The following is a 21,280-nucleotide window of genomic DNA, read 5'->3' on the forward strand; positions in this document are numbered from 1 at the left end:
TTAGTTTTTCCAGGTAGTTTTCTTCTCCAGAGAAAAAGTACTATGATTTTCTGTGGCATATTTTAGAGAAACCTGGCTTCTGGTAGTCTCTGATTGACAAGGAGATACTGTACATTTCAGGTGGTAAAATAACAAGAGCACTGCAGGGATTAAATTTATGGATTGCAAAGTAAACTTGGAACATTTCAACACACATTAACTTCTTTCCTGTTTAGACTTTGTGATGTTGTCTATTCTTTCAAGATGGGCACCAGATGCCTTACTCCTATCTCCCGGCCCATTCTGTGGGTATACCTGCCAAAAGGTGTAGCCATTAAAGCCCCCTGGGCTGTTTTGCTTCCGCAATAAAGTAATACAATGATCTTTTAATCTCACTGAGACCTTTTTTGTGTAGATAAAATGTACAGGAAACTCAAAATAAACACACCAGTGTAGATCAAGAAAACAGGCTATAAACCTTGGAGTCTTCTTCGCCTCCTTTCTTAACACATTAATACAGACCTTTCTTTCCCACCTCCCTCTTTCTTACTCAGCAACTTGGAAGCACCCTTTGCAGTGCTTCCTCCCAGTTCCCACCACACTGGATCTTCTACTTTCTTATAAACTCAAGGTTGGTCTCTGATGCATTCTGTTTCTGATGCTTCTATCACCTCTCACCTCCCTAATGCCTGCGGAATTAACCCAAACCCTTTTCCAACTTGAATCCTCCCTCAAACTATATTATTGGCAGTATATTTCCAAAAAATAAGCCATTGATAAGGCTGTGAAGCACAATTCTGCTCTGACATACATGGGGTCACCATGAGCTGGAATGGACTGGATGACAACTGGTTGTAGTTTTATTGGCTCAATTAAAGAGAGAATAAACCTATCAACTGCCATAAAGCTTATGCCGACTCAGCAATCCCCATTAGGTTTCAGAGGTTGTAAATCTTTACAGAAATAGATTGCCCCATCTTACTTCCATGGGATGGCTGGTGGGTTTGAACTGCTAACCTATTGGTTAGCAGTCAAATGCCTTAGGCACTGTACCACCAGAGCTCCTTAAAGAGGGAATAGAGTTTGATAATATTTTACTTGGGTTTATTAAATGGCATTTGCAACTACAATTGAGTTCAACTACACCCATTCTTCACTTATCCATTTGATTAGGCTCCAAAAAACAGGTCTTTATGTGAAAATTGACAATATGCAAAAAAGGATGACCAAATCAGATCATAAAATGAAGGATAACTACATCATTACATAACTGTCACATTATATCAATATGTAACTGCCAAATCTCATCATTATATAATAAATGCCAAGTCACTGAGAATCGTGTCCCAGCCACGTTGACACATAACCTTAACTGTCATGATCAGCATTAGTTTCACTTGCACCTCTGTGTTCGTTACTGCCAAACATAGGTAGTTGATGCACAAAATAGTCATCAGATTTTCAGTATTGTTGTAAATGTGAGATGTTGGATAATGAGATAGTTGATAAGTGAGGGCTGTTGTTGTTGTTATGTGCCATTTAGTGGGATCTGACTCATAGTGACCACTCCTTGGGTTTCTGAGGCGGTAACACTATGGAAGTAGATTGCCCATCCTACCTTCCGAGGAGTGGCTGGTGGGTTTGAACTGCCAGCCTTCTGGACTAGGTGTATATTAATAATGTTATATAGATTTTTCATCTAAAATGACAGCAATATTTTATAGTTTTGAGTCAAAAGTTAGACTTTGTCCGTTTTGACTTGAGGTATTCATTCAGTCCTTTAATTCTGTACCATTAGAGTAACTGTTTAAAATGCAGAATTTAGGTTCACTTCTTAGCTTTTGGCCTCTATTTAATATGTGCTCTGGCTTGTTTTCTGGATTGCTGTCTCTGTGTGTTGTGAGAATAACTTTTCCAACTAACTCAGTTCCGTTTCCCATTTTCTACATATTATCTTAAAACCTAAACCTTACCTGCTAACTGGCAGTAATTATTTTCTTGTGTATTCTAATATCTCACTTATGGATTTATTTTTGTATCCTCACTTAAAATATCTTAAATATTTGGAGGATTACTGTCCATTTTAAACCACCCTTTGGACCACTGGGGCAAGTGGTAGAGATGAAAAAAATTTAGATAACTATGAGGGAGAAATGCATGATAATTAAATACAGTTTATCCTAGGAGAGTTGCATCTCTAAAATTTCAAGGACAATAATGTAGAAAATAACTTGTTTTTTCTGACAAAAATTTTTGTTTTTTATTCTGTCAGAGATAGAACGTTTGCTGTATTTTCCAGTGCTCTGATGTAAGGTGGGCCTGGAATTTTGTTTATATCCTTTGTTGTTGTTGTTAGGTGCTATCAAGTTGCTACCAACTCATGTGACCCTATGCACAACAGAATGAAACACTGCCCTTTCCTGTGCCAGCCTCATGGTCCTTGCCATATCTGAACCCATTGTTGCAACCACTGTCAGTCCATCTCGATGAGGGCCTTCCCTTTTTCATCTGCCCTCCACTTTACCAAGCATGATATCCTTCTCCAAGGAATGGTCTTAGAATCACAAATTTTTAAATATAAGAGTGATTGATTCAATAATACTCATCAGATTTCCATTTCTTCTCTGGTACTTGTCTTTATTCCCATTTCTTTCTTCCATAATCTCCCTAGACTACCATCCTCACTGGATTTGCTCTTTACCTTTCTCTCACTCTATCATGGCATATATCAATATGTATAAAGAGCACATAATATCATTGAGTCGGATCTCACTCATAGCGACCCCTCCATGGGTTTCTGAGGCAGTATCACTACGGAAGTAGATTGCCCAACCTTCCTTTCAAGGAGTGCGTGTCTTCATTAGTTTACACTCCTGGATGAGGACAAGTGTAACAGAGCCCTTGCTTAAGATTGTCTTAAACCACTGAGATTCTGAAATTGTTTATTGCTTTGAAGATCTTCATTAAGAGGCTACCATAAACCAGGCTTTCAGTTTGGCACTGGGAGGTATATGGCAAAAGTCACTATTTCCTGCCTTTATATAGCTTAAAGTTCAAAGGAAAAGACACACATATGAATAAATGTCTCTCTCTCTCTCTCTCTTTCTCTCTCTCTCTATATATGTATATCCAGGAGTGTCAACTAATGAAGACACCACAAAGCAGAGTGTATGCTAGTCATCTTCAGCAGGGGAAAGGGAAGTGACAAATTGGGCTCTGCCTCTTGAAGCTTCAGATTGGTTCTGACGTGTCACTTTCTCTCATATTTCATTCATCAAAGTGCGTGGCATAGCCGGATTATCATCATAGGGGCAAGGAAAATCACGGGTGTGAGGGTGAGGAAGAGCAACATCACTATATGTCAAAACAGGAGAACTGGAATATTAGTGAGCAACACTAATACCTGTTAACTAAATGTCTGCTATTATGCAGTAAAGGAGCTCTGTTGGTGCAGTGGTTAAGGCATTTGGCTGCTAATCAAAAGGTCAGTAGTTCAAATCCACCACCAGCTGTTCCATGGAAGAAAGATGAGGCAGTCTGCTTCTGCAAAGATTTATAGCCTTGGAAATCTAATGGAGGTCACTATGAGTTGGAATCAACTCAATGGCAGTAAATTTGGTTTTTTCGTTTTATTATGCAGTAAGTGCTTGTTGTTGTTGTTGTGGTTATGTGCCGTCGAGTCGGCCCCGACTCATAGCGACCCCTCCTTGGGTTTCCGAGGCAATATCACTACGGAAGTAGGATTGCCCAACCTTCCTCCTGAGGAGTGGCTGGTAGGTAGTAAGTGCTTAATACCTATTTAATGAATGAAATGCCTAAAATTACCTAGTGAGCTTTTTATTTATTTTCCTACACAAAATGCCAAACCCCTACAAACAAGGATATGTCCCAGTAACTACATTTTTTAAAATGAGGATACTGATATTACTGCCTATGTTCAGGTTTGGAGACTTTTGTAATTACTTTTTTTGCTTTATTCATATTACCAAAAAAAAAAAAAAAAAACAATTTTCATTGAGTTGATTTCAACTCCTGGCTACCCCATAGGGCTTTCTTTGTTGTAATATTTATGGAAGCAGATCACTAGGCCTTTCTTCCACAGCACAGGACCAGATCCCAGCTGGATCCAGTTTTAATAGGGAGACTAATATATATATATATATATATATATATATATATATATATATACACTTAAAAAAATAAGTTGTAGTTTTAACTATCAGGGCAAGTCTTTGGATTGGAGGGTAGGGAACCCAAGGTAGAACTTGCTGGGGAGATTGCAGCTACACCTTTGGATGAGTACTCAACCAGTCACCAGAATTTAGGTTCTTAAGCAGCCAGACCATTTCTTGGCCACACTCAGTAGATAGCAAGCAGATCCTACTATGTTGCCTGAATTTCCATAGGAAGTCTATGAGGCTCAGCAAACAGGATGAAGATCCTCAGTCTATACCTGGGACAGAGTAGGACAGGCAGTGATTAAAATTAAAAACTTGAGTTCACTGTCTCTCTACTATAGAAGACAAAGGGAGTCAGAGGAGGGTGGAGATAAGATAGAAATAATAGACCTAACCCACCTTCCTTAAATTTGTGCCTCATTACAGAGACGATCATGTTTTGAGATTGATTACTGTCTTAGTTATCTAGTGCTGCTATAACAGAAAAACCACAAGTGGATGGCTTTAACAAATGGAAATGTATTCTCTCACAGTCAAGGGGGCTAGAAATCTGAATTCAGAGTGCCATAGGGCAGAGCTTTCTGTTTATAAGCAATTCTGTTTATATATAAACAAGACATGTAATAACTAGTATCTGAGGTGTCTGAGGGTTGGAGGACAGTCTTAGTAGTGCCTAAGTTGAATGACAATGTTTAAATTGTGCCTTCACATTGATGACAATTCTGTTATCAATTAAAATGATAAGCCTTCTCATTTAGAGTGATAATTTATAATTATAAGACATTTTCATAAACTACCTTCTTAGGTTAATGTTTAAAATGAGTCCTAAGATACATTCTTATGCACGCATAATTAAAATTTAAATAACAGAAGATAGACTCTTGATCTAAACATTGAAACTGAGTGGGTTTAGATGGGTGCAAAAGATGGAGAAATGGTTTCTATTAGAGGATAGGGATAAGGATGAGTGTAGTGAATTTGGGGGATCAGGGAATTTGAGGGGTTCAACAGTTTCCAGTTTTTAAATACTTCACCCTGAGCATGTGGTAGTAATTTGGGGAACTGCCTTTTCTCTGCTACTACCTGCCCCTTTTGATGGGTGCAAGAGATTGATTAAGCCTTCTTGTTGAGAAGGAAACTCCCACAGCCCATTTTTTTTTTTTAAATGTATTTTGTTGTTGTTCAGAATATACACAGAAAAACATATATCAATTCAACAGTTTCTTCATGTAGCATTTAGTGACATTGATTACATTCTTTGAATTGTGTAATCATTCTTACCCTCCTTTTCTGAATTACTGTTTCCCTATTGTTAAAGGGGCAAGAAGCCAGCACCTTCTGACCTCTAACTCTACAAGAGGAAGGCAGAATCACCATTAGCACCCCACAGCCTGTTATTATTAGGCCAGACATGCTGCCACCCTCCTGCCCTCTTACTAACTTTGACAACAACTGTTCCTTCTGTGGCATCCACAACCTCTCTGTTGGGTTTGATATTTTGCTGCAGTGGCCACATAGAGCTCACGAATTATGGAGTTTATTAGGGAAGAAACAGGCTACAATTCAAGTTCAGGAACGCACTCAGTCTGTCTCAGCCAGCCATCTCTTACCTGACAGTCTCTCTCAGTAGCACGTCTGTCTCTCAGCAGTACATGTCTCTTGTGTGTGTCTCTCTCTTAGCAGCAAATCTGTCTTATGTCTCTCTCTCAGCAATGTGTTCCTCTCAGCAGCGTGTCTTTCTCTGCTGACAGTCACAGAGACTCCTTCTGCATCTAGGAGGGCTCCCAGCAGAGTGGCCAAAACCAACCAATCCCAACATCAGAGTTCTACACACCTGAGAGAGAGCAAACTTTTAGAAGATTGCTTCATGCTGCTCCAACAGAAATACAACAGGTGGATAACTTTAACATTCAGCTACTCAGCTCCTCACGGCAAAGTGGGAGTTAGAAAAACTATGGTTAGAAAAGCCCTACCATGTAATTTACTATACCACAAGCCACCCTCTAGCTTTTCTAGCCATTATCCCTTTTATACTTCAAAAACTAACATCCTCTTTGGTTTTTCATCATTAGTTTGAGAATAACCCCACCCATGAAAGCATGTAAGCCAGGCACTTCATGCCTTTTTCTCTCCTCATCTTAGATAGCCAATTTCTAATTTGCTAATCCTGAGCTCTGGTAGCATAGTGCCTAAGGCACCTGACTGCTAACCAGAAGGCTGGTGGTTCAAACCCACCAGCCACTCCTTGGAAAGAAGATGGGGCATTCTATTTCCATAGTGATACTGCCTTGGAAACCCAAGGAGGGGTCGCCATGAGTCGGGTCCGACTTGATGGCACATAACAACAGCAACAACATCAAACCAGGGAGCTCTGGTGGAGTAGTGCCTAAGGTATTTGACTACTAACCAGAATGCTGGTGGTTCAAACCCAGCAGCCACTCCTCGGAAGGAAGATTGGGCAATCTACTTACATAGAGATACTGCCTCAGAAACCCAAGGAGGGGTTGCTATGAGTCAGCATCGATTTGAAGGCAGTGAGTTTAGTTTTTTTTTTTAGTTTATCAAACCAGTACTCTGAGAATACCTGCATGTTCCTTTCTCACCAAAGAATCTTTTGTTCTGATTGGAACTCTGGGCATCTGCATCCATAAATAAGCAAAGTCCATCCCAGTGCAAGGCATCAAATTGCAGCAGTTTAGCACCAGTTCAGTGTCAAACATCTTTCTCTTTGTTTGGTTGGGTTCTGGTCAGCTCAGTCCTCACCATCCCAACTAGGTCATGGGTTCCAGCTGCCCAGTTTGGGAGTTACATTCTTCCCCTCGCTTCAAACCAGCTAGTGCTTTCTCTTCTCATCCTCAGTCCTCAGGGTTTATTTCAATGCCCATAGGCTCACAATTACTTGCACTTCAGACCAGCCAGCCCTTCCTCTCATTCCTAGACTCCATAGTCTAGGTCAAAGAGTACCAAACTCAGCCCATTTCTTCATTGCTGTACTTCCCCCACTTCCACTCAAGTGGACCCAGGTGATCACAAGTGAGCAGCATACAAGCCTACTAGTCGCTGGCTTCCTTTCACTTTCAGTCCTGGAAGGGATTTCTCTCAGTGGGCCATAACTTTCCTGATTTGATGCACCCAAAGCCTAACTGCTTGCTTGAAATTCAAAAAGCCAAACAGTCATTTTATTTCTCTTGAGGTCCTTTCTTCAAATGCAAATCTTCTGTTCTCTTAGTAGTTCTAGGTAGTAAATGCAAATTTACTCACTCAGCAGGTTCTGGGTAGAGTTCAGGTTTTTTACCTAAACCTTCTATACTCTACACAGAAGGTCTGAAACAAAAGCCTGTGTTTCTTCTGGGCAAATTCTATTTCATCTTTTAACATATCCAATCAACTATTGGCTGAAGGCCGACTTACACAGCTTTCTGTTATCCATACCCTATAATCATTTCTAAAATACAAGTAGGTAAGATAACATTCAGTATCCATAGTATATTCAGATAAACACATAATCCAAAACGCATAATCCTTTTTAAGACATTCCAGTTTCATCTCCTCACTTTGATTATCTTCCCATTCTATGTATATGGCCTTGGGTCTTTGGCTGGCCATAACCAAAAGCCCTAGGTGCTGGATATGTTACCTCTTTTAATAGGTAACCCAGGCCCTTTCATTCTTTCTTTTACAAAATCCCATGCTTCTATGAGTCTGGAGCTACTGCAATGAATCCCACCGTTTCTGACACCAACTGCTGAAGGGGCAAATTCTATTTCCTCTTTTATACAAAACTCACAGATTATAGGGTTTATTAGGGAAGCAACAGGCTACAATTCAAGTTCAAGAACATGCTCAGTTCCCTCAGCCAGCCGTCTCTCTCAGCAGCTTGTCTTTCTCATGTCTCTCTCTCTTGGCAGTGCATCTTTTTCATGTTTCTCTCTTGGCAGCATGTATCTCTCAGTCAGCAGTCAGAGAAACTCCTTCTGCCTATAGGAGGGCTCCCTTTAAGCTTGGCAGAGTGGCCAAAACCAACCAATTCCAACATCAGAGTTCTACACACCTGAGAGAGAGCGAACTTCCCAGAAGATTGCTTTGTGCTGCTCCAGCAGAAATACACCAGGTGGATAACTTTAACAATCAGCTACTCAGTTGCTTACAGCAAAATGGGAGTTACAAAGACTATGACTAGGAAAGCCATACCATGTAATTTACTACACAACACCTATTAACATAAACTCGCTCTTCTTTAAAGTTCTTTTCTGATCTTTCGAGTTGCTGTTGTCAACTTGTTCCCATAGAGATAGTTCTTAAAAGAGCATAAGGCTCAAGGCAGACATTTTTCACTAGTTAAGTTAAACTTCATCTCACCTACTTTAGTCATGTTGTCAGAAGGACCATTCCCTGGATAAGGATATCATGCTTGATAAAGTGGTTAAGTGAAAAAGGGGAAGGCCCTCAACAAGATGGATTGACACAATGCCTGCAACAGTGGGCCAAAGTACAGCAAGGATTCTGAGGATGGCACAGGACTGGGCAGTGTTTCATTCTGTTGTACATAGGGCTGCTATGAGTTGGAGCCTACTCAATAGCACCTAACAACAATAACAACAAGCATTTGTACTGTTTGGCTTTAAGAAAACTTCAGGGGATATTTTTTTATTTAAAATTTAAAGATTATCTCAGAGCAATTGCATTAGGGGTTCATCTAACATTCATGATAACAGGAAGGATGGAATCCATGAGAATTTGAAAATCTGTATTTTCACTATTTTATTCAGGATTCTTCTATAGAATCTTTGATCAAAATGTTCAATAGTTGTAGCCAGGCACCATCTGGTTCTTCTGGTCTTATGGCAAAGGAGGCAGTTGTTCATGGAGGCAAGTAGCCACACATTTCATGTCTTCCTCCTATTCCTGACTCTGTCCTTTCCTGTTCCTCCATGTGAATAGAGACCGTGGGAGCCACAGCCTTTTTATAAAAAAACATTTCTAACTCTCATGTTATTGATCCATGTCTAATACAAAATTTTATTTCTCTGCCAGAATAAGAATTTTATTTCCTCAAGACTATTTCTGAGCAGGTAGTTAAGGATTCTAGCTGGGACCTCTAAAGGAAGGTCCATTGTATGATCCCCTTGGGTGTTTGCTAGGTACGCAGGCAGCAGGTTGCCTGCCAAGGACTAGAACATTAAAATGAAATTGTCTTTCTTACTGTACTAGCCTAATCCTGCACCTGTACCTCATTAGAAATTTTTTCCTTCAAATGTCACTGACATCCTCTTGATTTATTGTTCTTTTTGTACAAAATACATTCCAGACTAGTAGTTTTTATTCCTCTTCAACTTGCAATATGGTTTTACTAGGTTTATTAGTAAGACAGAGTTCTGTTTGTTAGTTATTTTTGGTGAGACTGCAGTTATTTGTCCAGATGTAGGCTGCTGAGTGTTTTTTTTTTTTTAATGTTTTAAATCTCTTTTGTTAAGTAAAAGTTTCTCATTTTTTATATTCCAGATTCCAACAAGATTATGGCAGAGCACAGCCAAATGCAAAAGCAGCTGGATTTACAAAATGGTAGCTTAGAGGAAGGTTTTGAAGCAAATTCCCTTGAGAGCGATTACCCCTACATGATGGAGAGCCTAAGCCAGAAGAAATACTCTTCTAGTCTGAGATTTAAAGCCAATGGAGACTACTCTGGCTCCTATTTAACCCTCTCACAACCTGTGCCTGCTAAGAGAAGTCCTTCTCCTTTGGGAACCAATGTTAGAAGTAGTCCCTCTTTGGTGAAAATCCAGGGAAGCAAACAGTTTTCTTGTGATGGCACTGACAAAAATATTTCCATGAAGCCTCCCACTTCTTTAGCCAGCACCTCACCCTCCCTTGGTGGCTATCCTGTTGGGAGAGCAGACTTTGATCATTATAGTGGCCGGGACAGTGAAAGGTCCTTGAGGCTCTCAGAGAAGCCTCCCTATTCCAAATATAGCTCAAGGAATAAATCCCACGACAATGTCTACTTTCTGGGAGGACTGGAAGGCCGAAAGGCGTCTGGCTCCCTCCTGGCCATGTGGAATGGAACTTCCCCGAGTGATCCTTGCTCCTCTCCCATCAGCAGATCAGGGGCGGCAAGCATGCCCTCAAGCCCAAAGCAAACCAGGAGAACAAACATTCAGGACAACCTGACACTTCAGCCCAAGTTAACCAGACCCAGGGAGCTAACAGCTGAAAACATCAATTCAAGAATGAAGAAGTATTCAGGCAGCAGCCTGAGTCACATGGGAGCCTATAGCCGATCGCTTCCTAGGTTGTACAAAGCCACAGAGAATCAGCTGATGCCTCTCAGTTTGCCTGCAAGGAACTCTCTGGGCAATTCTAAACACACAAAACAGGGGGAAAAGGATCTACCTCATAGCATAATAGACAATGACAATTACCTTAATTTTTCTTCTTTAAGCTCAGGGGCTTTACCCTATAAAACTTCTGCATCTGAGGGCAATCCTTATGTAAGCTCCACCCTCAGTGTCCCTGCCAGTCCCCGCATGGCTCGGAAGATGCTGCTAGCCTCCACATCCTCCTGTGCCTCTGATGACTTGGATCGGGCTCCATACTCAGGGACAAGCCCAAATCATTCATTTCCTCCTGGAGAGCTGGACAGAGTGTTTGCAGGCAGGAGGAACTACTCTTGTGGATCTGTAGAGTTTGATGATGCTGATTTGGACAGCCTCAGACAAGCCTCAGGAACCCCCCAGCCTGTTCTTCGGGAGCGAAAAAACAGCATTAGCTCCATTTCAGGACGTGACGACCTGATGGATTATCACCGGCGGCAGAGGGAGGAAAGACTCAGGGAGCAGGAGATGGAACGATTGGTAATTATCTTCATCTGATTTGACCTCACTTTCATGGAACAGTTCTCTCAGGGTAGACTTCAAGGATGTATGAGGGAATGTGTGCACCAACATTGCTGTCCCTAGGCTGTTTGCAGATTTTCTGCTGCTATCCTTCCTCTTCGCAGATCATTATTATTAGTCATCTGTAGATGTTTTGATAAGGAGCCCTGCTGGCACAGTGGTTAAGCACAAGGCTGCCAACTGAAAGCTCATTGGTTTGAACCCAGCAGCCGCTTCACAGGAGAAAGATGCAGCAGTCTGCTTCCATAATGATTTACAGCCTTGGAAACCCTATGGGGCAGTTCTACTCTCTCTTGTAGGGTCACTGTGAGCTGGAATCAACTTGACAGCAATGGGTTTGGGTTGATGGGTATTTTGATATGTGACTAATATATTTAGTTGCACCATAGCTAAATAACTTAGAATTCTTATAAATTCTTGAAAAACTTAACATAGGTAGTTATGAATTTTATTGATTTCTTTCAAGTCTTACAAACTTTTCTTTTAAGGCTGAAAGGAAACACTGATTTGTATTACTTATATTATCAGATATATATATATATATATATATATATATATATATATGGCTATGATAGAAGTAGACCATGAAATCATGACTCATTAAGAATTAGGCAGTGCATTTTTCAGTAGGACAAGTTGTCTAAGAAGTTGAAGGATGGCCTCAATAGTTCTCAACCTTTTCTCTATCCTGTTCATGGGCATGGACTTGTGCGCACACACACTCACATACAGTATACTCCCTTCAGCCATATCTCTTACTACATAAAGTGACTCCTAACTATACATACAAACAAAAGTTATTGGGTTGTCTTTTTTGGCTTAAAATATTTTTGCTTACTGTGGCAAATACTGAATATAATAAGAAAGGAAAAAAAAAAAAACATCCCTTGAAAGTCTGGTGAATGAGAATACACCACTCCATTTTTTCTTTTCTTTTTCTTGTAAGCATAATTTTTGTTTGATTATTTATTTGTATATTTATTTTTTTACTTTTTATCATGATTTGGGTGAAATTTACAAGGTAGATTTGTTTTACATTCAACAGTTCATATACACATTTTGTTTGTGATATTGGTTACGTTCCCTATAGTGTAACATCTCATCTCCCACTTCCTCCCCATGGTTACCCTTTCCCTATGTCCTTCCTGCCTCCCTACCTTTTTCCCTGTGGAAATGCTGCTCTTCTGATCTCCCATGGTTGAGTGTTCTAAGGAGTGCATCTCCTGGTGTACATGCTCAACTTGTAGGCCTTGTAGTTCTCTTGTTTGGCTGAGAATTAAGGTATGGAAGTGAGTTTGGTTCTAGGCCCAAAGGGTGATTCAGGGCCGCAGTCTTGGGATTTCACCAATCTCTATCAAATCATTAAGCCTGGTCTTTTTTATGATTTTGAATTTTGTTCCACATTTTTCTACCACTCAAACCAGGATGTCCAATCTTGATACATATCCAAGTGGTTAGCGTTAGTAGCTGGGCACCATCTAGCTTTGGTCTTAGGTTCATATAAGTCAAGATTCTTATGGTCCATAAGTCCTTTGGACTGTTTCTATGCACTTTTGATTTTCTTTACTCTGCTTTGCTCTGAATGAGGAGAGACCAGTAGTTGCCACTTAGATGGCTGCTTTTGTATGTTTATTTTTAGAATAAACACATATCAGAGATTTATTCGACACATTAATGAGGGAAATAGCAGGATGATAAGGCTAGTTCAAAAAAGGAAGAGGAAACAGAAGTATTTTAGTTACTAAAAGAAAGTTGAAATAAGATTTCTGAATCACATACAAAACTAGTTTATCACCTATCCAAAAAATTCATTGCCATTGAGTTGATTCTGACTCATAGGGACCCTTAGAACAGACTAGAACTTCCCCGTAGGGTTTTCAAGGCTGTAAATCTTTACAGAAACAGACTGCCTCATCTTTCTCCTGTAGAGCGGCTGGTGGGTTCGAACCACCAACCTTTTGGTTAGCAGCCAAATACCTTAACCAGTGTGCCACCAGAGCTCCTTTAATGACATATAGTAGGACAATACCATCATAACCTTTGGATTATAATGGATGGAAACCATTTACATTTATACAGGACAAAATTTGCTTGAAATTTTGGGACAATAATCATTTGCATCACTCTCAGTTTTCTATAAGTTATACTTACAAAATTTTCAAATATCCTAATCAATAGTAGTGAGTGAAAGCAAATGTATATACCCTTAGAGAATTTGATAATCCTTGTGTGGGTCTGTTAGACAATGCTCTCATTTGACAATCCCCCTTGTTATTAAAATAATTTCCAAAGATTATTCACAGAAATAAAAAGGTGGGTGTTTGTGTTTGGTCATAATTCATTGACTTACGTTCAGAAGCAGTTTCGATTAGTATATAAAAACCTTCTTGTAAATGGATAGCAAATCCAGAGCCATGTTATGCTGAACAAATATTATTAATAAAGCCAGAAAATTAACTGCTGATAATTTCTTATGGATAATCTAGGACCAATGACTTCCAGCACACCAATGTTTTAAATCATCTGACTTCTTCTCTTCTGAAAAAGGAACCTGAGCTCCAGAAACAGGAGCTCTGGTAATGTAGTACCTAAGGCACTTGACTGCTAATCAGAAGGCTGGTGGTTCAAACCCACCAGCCACTCCTCAGAAGGAAGGTTGGGTGATCTACTTCCGTAGTGATACTACCTCAGAAACCCAAGGAGGGGTCACTGCGAGTCAAGTGTGACTCGACAGCACATAACAACAACAACAAGAAGCTCAAGAAATTTATCTCTACTAGCTTTCATCTTCATTAACCTTTAAGTGTTGGTGAATTTCTCCTTTCTCTAGACCCACAAAATCTGCTGAGGTTCCTGGCAATCCAGTAAGTGACCTTCCTTACTGCTTGTAAGATCAGGGCCCTATAAGCCAGACAAGTCTTTGTTCAGTTTCTTGGGAAAGCTTTGTGGGTACTACTCCATATGTAGTGTTATAGCCCTTTTTGCTTCATAATGGGCTTGTCATGTCTGATGAGAGGAGGCTTATTTTTAAATATGACATTCCAAGTATGGCATTGGTTACATGGCAGTAAAGGGAGGATCGATTCTTTTTGAGCCTATGCTAATGACTATACTGCCATTAAAAAGGAAAGGCACTCAGAAAACCTATTTGTTCCTGAATTCAGAGGGATCAATGAGAACAAGCTACCTTTAAAAAATACATTTCATTTAATTTGTGAAATCATAGTCAATTGAAAGTTTTCCTCATTAGAAAATTGTACATAAAAAATAGTACTCACGATATTCCAAAACACATATCCAGATTTGAAAGAGAGATTTCCATTATTAGTTCAGTCAGTTGTGTGTAATTCATTCTTACTCCTCATTAGCTTGACTTCATGAGATCATCTATTTCTGCGCTAAAATGAGTTCTGAAAACCCGATGTAGTTACCTGGGACTGTCTCATAGTGGTCTACACAATGTTACCTCAGAAACTTGACCCTATAAGTCTATTCTTTGAAGTATCAAGAGTTAAGAGTACCTGGTAAAGTCCTGTCCATGAGGCTCAGGGACTTTCTTTTTAAAGTTACATTCTAGTCTGTAACTTGCAGCAGCATCTTCCGGCAAACATGAGGGAAGAAGGCAGAGACCACTTGGTCATAAGAATAAATGACTATGGTTCATTTATTACAACAACAATCAGTGTCAGAATAACGGAGAATTTAAATTCTCTAATTGGGAGCTCTAGTAGCATAGTGTCTAAGGCACTTGACTGCTAACCAGAAGGCTGGCGGTTCAAACCCACCAGCCACTCCCTGGAAGGAAGATGGGGCAATCTACCTCCGTAGTAATACTGCCTCGGAAAGCCAAGGAGGGGTCGCTATGGGTTGTGTCTGACTCAACAGCACATAACAGCAACAACAATCAGGGTATCACACTATAGTCTTATTTAATCAGTGTTTCCCCTGAGAGTAAAACATATTATGGATAGTGGAGGTATCGATAAATATCCAAGGCCTTTCTGTAAAGTATACAATCTCTGAAATTTATTCATATTAATAATATCGTACTTGTACAAAATTATTATAGGGAAGGCTGAGCTTCTCATTTGATTTAACAGAGCTTCCTATGAAGTTCCTAAGATAGTGTTGAACTATTTTAAATTAAGGGGCACACCAAAGTAATCTTATTATTTTTACCATCTGTCTTTTTGTGAGTTTAAAAGACAAATTTTGCCCAGGGGTTGTCTGGGAAAACCTGGAAATAGTTTAGGTATAAAAGAGACCTTGATTTTTCTTTCCCCTGAATTTAAGAACTCATCTTCAAAAGGCAAAATTGAATATTAATCAGAGGAGATTAGATCGCTTGAATAGTGTAGGATAATGGATGCCTGAGAAAAATGAATGCTGGTGTTGTGGCTACTCAATTAAAGTGGCAATAGGATATTTTATAATAAATAAGAACCTTAAATTGTTCATAAATGAGGAACTTTCTTTTGTTGTTTTATTCAAGGATATATCCCAGTTAGCATAAAACACAAGAAGGTACTTTTGTAGATATTGAATCTCTGTTCTCTGGGAAGAGTCCATAGAAGACTACCTTTTATGACCAATTATGAACATAGACTGATGTCTCCAAGATTAGTTTGACATTTCAATAAAGATAACTGCATTCTAGTTATACATTAATGGGGTATTTGTCACACATTCTATGTTTTTTTTTTTAATTTTTTTTGCCAAAATTTTAACATTTATTACTTCTTTATAGGGTATGTTGTTGTTGTTGTTATGTGCCGTTGAGTCGGACCCGACTCCTAGCGACCTTTCCTTGGGTTGCTGAGGCAGTATCACTATGGAAGTAGATTGCCCAACCTTCCTTCTGAGGAGTGGCTGATGGGTTTGAACCACCAGCCTTCTGGTTAGCAGTCAAGTGCCTTAGGCACTATGCTATAGCCTAACTAAACTAAACCCATTGCCATTGTGTTGATTGCAACTCATGGTGACCTTATAGGACAAAGTAGAATTGCCCCATTGGGTTTCCAAGGCTGTAAATCTTGGACAGCCACATCTGTCTCCCACAGAGTTGTTGGGGATATGAAGTGCTGACCCTTCTGTTACCAGGCAAGCACTTTAACCACTGTCCCACCGGGGCTTCTTGCAGTTATTATATAGCAAGGCAAATAAAGTTCCTTTCTAAAAATGATCTATGCTTACAGTCCTTGAGAGGGTCCATGTGAATGTTGTATGTGCACTTTAGTTCACAGACCTGTGGCATCCACTGGTAGTCAGTAGTCACTTTAATGTCCCAGTTCCGAGATGTTCATGGATAAGGAATTTCTGGAGGGCTGGAATGCTGACCATTTTACAAATTAGAAATTCTAGAATCTAGAGAAATCTTTATAAAGTAGACAGGATATTCTTTGATTCATCTCATACCTGTATCTGCATGCCTCCCAGTAATCCAGAGGTAGTGATAGTCATCTAGTGTATTTTATGCTCCAGGGCAGTTAAAGTCAATGTAAAAAAAAAAAAAAAAAAGGTGGTGGTGGGTAACTTAAAGCAAATCCTATTGTTAAGAGTATTCATTGAGTTACCTTGCCAGAAGTGTCTGTGCACTATTGTGGAAGGAGCCCTGGTGACACAGTGTTTAACCTCTTGGCTGCTAATCAAAAGGTCAATAGTTTGAACCCACCAGCCACACACAACATGGAAGAAAAATGTGACAGTCTGCTTCCATAAAGCTTACAGTCTTGGAAGCCATATGGGGTAGTTCTACTCACTATGAATCATAATTGACTCCACAGCATTGGTTTGGTGATCAGTTCCTCTGCCTTCTCACACTCCCATGCATTGCTTAGATGGTTTATAAGGTCTAGTTTAGAAGTATAATGCAAGCCACAAATATGAGCCATGACTTCTAACCAGAAGGCTGGCTGTTCAAACCCACCAGCCACTCCTCGGAAGGAAGGTTGGGCAATCTATTTCCACAGTGATACCCCCTCGGAAACCTAAGGAGAGGTCACTATGAGTCAGGTCCCACTCGATAGCACATAACAACACAACAAAGACAACAATATATTATCACAGCACAGGATCCAATAGATGATGCTGTCTACTGCTTAAATAGGTCATCTATTCTCTAAATAACAGTCTTTCTTAGTTTTTTAATAAAATAAGAAAAAAATCTTCAACCAGAGAGTACTATAAAGAAAGCTATCTATAGCTAGAGTACTTTCACTCTTTAGAGTATAAAGCAAAGACTTTCTCTCTGTGTTTGTTAAAACAGAAAATTGCTATAGATAATCAATAAATATTGAAATAAATATTTAAATCATTAGCAAACTAGGATTGCCAACTGTCTCCAGTTAAATGAGAATAAAACCATTATCACAGTTTTCTTCTTCTTCAAGTAAAGAAATAGATGGGCAGAAAAATTATAAGACAATTGGCATTTAGAAATGATCTAATGATTCCACATGGGGAAAACACAGAGCAGGGTCCTAATGTAATCCTATATTGCAACAGTCTAGGACAGTTGCTGTAAAAAGCAGTTTCCTCTGTACTTTAGAACAAACCCAAGGTTCCTATTACAGTGGCAGTACAAGCTATTGCCTCTTGATGGTGCCATGTATTTAAAAATCCCTTTTTAGAATTTGAGGGGTGTGTGTTGAGTCAGCATAGTTTACCGATTCTCCAGCTAAAACTAAGAAAGTACCTTACACAAAACAAAGGCCCTGTACATCAGTTATGAAAGATGTTTCACTCTTTCTTAAAATGATAAGTCAATATATGAACGTTTGTAATTAAGTAGTAAATAAAGCTTATAAATGAAACTCATAGAAAAATGTACAATGTAGATGGAATATATCAATACTAACAAGTATATTGGAGTGGGATGATGAATAACAATTATTGATATTTTATAGTAAAAATGGAACCTGTTTTTGTTGTCAAAATACTTAGTATATCTAAAAGTAGTCGAACTGCTCTGTTTTTTCATTACTCATCAAATAATAGGTTTAGTGACTGTGCTGCCTTGTTCTTATGAAAATTTTTCTTCTCCATTTCTAGAGAAGTCGATGAGAATATTTTAAAATTTGAAAATAGTTTTTATAAAAAAAATTAAAAACAAGTATTACAGCAGAAACACTCATATTTTTTATGGGAGAGTTAAATTCAGACATCTCAGTTATGCAGATTAAAAATTATTAGAAGGCATTTTTTTAAATAATTATTTTATAAATAACTTACTTTGTTGTCGTTGAAGACGTACACAGCAGAACATATACCAGTTCAGTTTCTACATGTACAGTGCAGTGACATGCTTACGTTCCTCAGGTTGTGCAACCGTTCTCACCCACGTTTCCTGAATTGTCTTTACTCCATTAACATCAACTCACTGCGTCCTAAGTTTCCTGTCTAACCTTTTGAGTTTCTGTTGTCAATTGGATCCCATATGGATGGTTCTTTAAAAGAGCACCATGCTCAAGGCACACATTCTTTACTCATGAAGCTAAACTGTAGTTTGGTTTAAAGAAGACATCAGGAATATTTTTGGATTAAAGTTTAAAGATTATATCAGAGCAATAGTTCTGGGGATTTATCCAGCCTTAATGGCTCCAGAAAGTCTGGAGAGAAGGCACTTCTTTTGTTAAACTTTTTATTTTTAGGTAAATGCTCTTACCAGAAATAATACAGAGAGATCCCACGCAACTCAGGTTGCTCCAGTGTTAACTTCTTGAAAAACTATAGTACAATATCACAATCAGGATACAGTTATGGTGGAGTTAACTGATACAATTAAGATACAGATATTAGGTGGATCTTTCATGTTGCCTTTTTATAGCCACCTCACTTCTCTCTTATCCCCACCCCTTTGTTAACCCCCCGGGAAACACTAATCTGTTTACTATTTCTATAATTTTGTCATTTAAAGAAATGTTATATATGTGAATGAACTTGGAGGACATTATGCTGAATGAAATAAGTCAATCATAGAAGGACAAATATTGTGTTAGTCTACTATTGTAAAAAGTCAGGGAAAGGTTTATATATGGAAGGAAACTTTCTTTGTTGGTTACCAGGGATGGAATGGAAGGGGAGGGAAAATTCCTAGATAGATTGGGGAGAAAAAAAAAATAGAAACCAAAGATTATTAGTGGTTACTAAGAGTAGGAGGGAGGGGGAAGGGGAAGCTTTTGTTTTCCAGCATTGAGTTTATGCTAATAGTGGTGGAATGTTTTGGAAAAGGATAGCAATAATGGTGGCACAACATGAAAAATGTCATCAATGTCAAAAAGAGGAAAGAAATATTGTATAAATGGAATCATACAGTATGTAACATTTGGGGATTAACATTTTTCACCTAGCATGACTCCCTGAAGAGTCTTCCAGGATGTTACATGTATTAGTAATTCATTACTTTTTGTTGCTCTGTAGCATTTCATGGTTTGGAAGTACCATAGTTTATTTAACCATTCACCTGTTGAATGATATGTGGGTCTTTTCCAGTTTTTGGGTATTATAAATAAAGCTAATATGAACATTCATGTACAGATTTTTCTATTAACATAAGGTTTTGTTTCTCTGGGATAAAAGTCTAGGAACGTAACTGCTGAGTTGTATGGTAGTTACATTTTAGCTTTTTAAGATATTGGCAAACTCTTTTCCACCAAATGAATGATTGATCTAGTTTCTCTACACACCCTACAGCATTTGTTGTTGTCATTGGTTTTTTCATTTTAGCCATTCTCATAGGTATATAGTGATACATCATTATGATTTTAATTCGAATTCAGATATTCCCCATGAAGAATATTGTTGAATATTTTTTCACGTGCTTACTTGCCATCTGTATATCCTTTTTGATGAAATTTGTGTTTGGTTCTTTTGCTTATTTTCTAATAGGATTTTTTTTTAATTGTTGAGTTTGAATATTCTAGATACAGGTATTTGTCAAGTATGTATTTTTTTCCCAGTCTATAGTTTGTTTCTTTCATCCTCTTGACAAGTCTTTTGCAATGCAAAATTTTTAATTTGAGTGAAGTCCACTTTATGATTTTTTCCTTTCATAGATCATGCTTTTAGGGTCCAGACAAGACTTTTTTGGTCCTGCTTTATATTCCAAAGATTTTCTCCCCTGAAAGTTTTACAAGTTTATGTTTTACATTTAAATCTGTGATTTGAGTTAAATTTTGTATAAGATATGAGACTTAGGCTGAGGTTCTTTTGTTGTTCTGCCAACGTTCAGTTGCTCCAGCACCACTTTTTAAAAAGCCTATCTTTCCTCAGTTGAATTACTTTAGCAATTTTGTTTGAAATCAGTTGGATGTATTTGTGTGGATCTATTTCTGGATTAGGGTGGCAATGGTAGTTCAGTGATAGAATTCCTTCATGGTGACCCAGGTTTGGTTTCCAGCCAATGCACCTCATCGACAGCTTCTACACATCTGTCAGTGAAGGCTTGCATCTTGCAGTGATGCTGACTAGGTTTCAGTGGAGCTTCTGGGCTAAGACAGACTAGGAAGAAAGGTTTGGTGATCTACTTCTGAAAATCAGCTTATGAAAACTCAGTGGGTCACAGCAGTCAAATCCACAACCAGTCATGGGTCTGCCATAGGACCAGGCAGCATTTTGTTCCATTGTACATGAATAACGCCCCCCCCCCCAAAAAAAAAAAAAAAAAACAAACTCACTGCTGTCAAGTTGGTTCGACTCATAGTGACCCCTCCTTGGTTTTCCGAGGCGGTAATTTCTATGGAGGTAGATTGCCCATTCTTCCTTCCCAGGAGTGGTTGGTGGATTTGAACTGCCAGCCTTCTGGTTAGCAGTCAAGTGCCTTAGGCACTACGCCACCAGAGCTCCTTGCTATGAATGTTGTTGTTGTTGTTGTTATGTGCCGTCGAGTCAGCCCTGACTCATAGCGACCCCTCCTTGGGTTTCCGAGGCAGTATCACTATGGAAGTAGGATTGCCCGACCTTCCTTCCGAGGAGTGGCTGATGGGTTTGAACTGCCAGCCATCTGGTGAGCAGTCAAGTGCCTTAGACTCTATGCTATGAATAGGAAGTTGAATTAATAGCAGCAAACAACAACTACATTTTTTGATTATCTTCTCTGTTCCCTGCGCCTGTAATGTATCCTTCCATAAATACCACACTTTCTTGATTAATGCTTCTATATAATAAATCTTGAAATCAAATGGATTGATTCTTCCTACTTTATTCTTTTCATTTTTCCAAAATTATTTTAGC

The 21,280-nt window shown here is 38.9% G+C and overlaps 1 protein-coding gene across 1 annotated transcript in view; it reads left to right on the forward strand.

The window, feature by feature from the left end:
- Positions 1–9,664: 9,664 nt before the first annotated feature.
- PHLDB2 (pleckstrin homology like domain family B member 2) overlaps positions 9,665–21,280 on the forward strand; it is a 103,190-nt gene continuing 91,574 nt past the window's right edge. Inside the window, exon 1 of the mRNA XM_007947424.2 lies at positions 9,665–11,008. Within this exon, the coding sequence (XP_007945615.1) occupies positions 9,674–11,008 (1,335 nt within the window). The 5' untranslated portion in view covers positions 9,665–9,673. The remainder of the gene's footprint in view (positions 11,009–21,280) is intronic.

Source organism: Orycteropus afer, unplaced genomic scaffold (genome assembly GCF_000298275.1).
Source record: "Orycteropus afer afer isolate SDZICR_OR568_19922 unplaced genomic scaffold, OryAfe1.0 scaffold00184, whole genome shotgun sequence".
Taxonomy (NCBI): Eukaryota; Metazoa; Chordata; class Mammalia; order Tubulidentata; family Orycteropodidae; genus Orycteropus; species Orycteropus afer.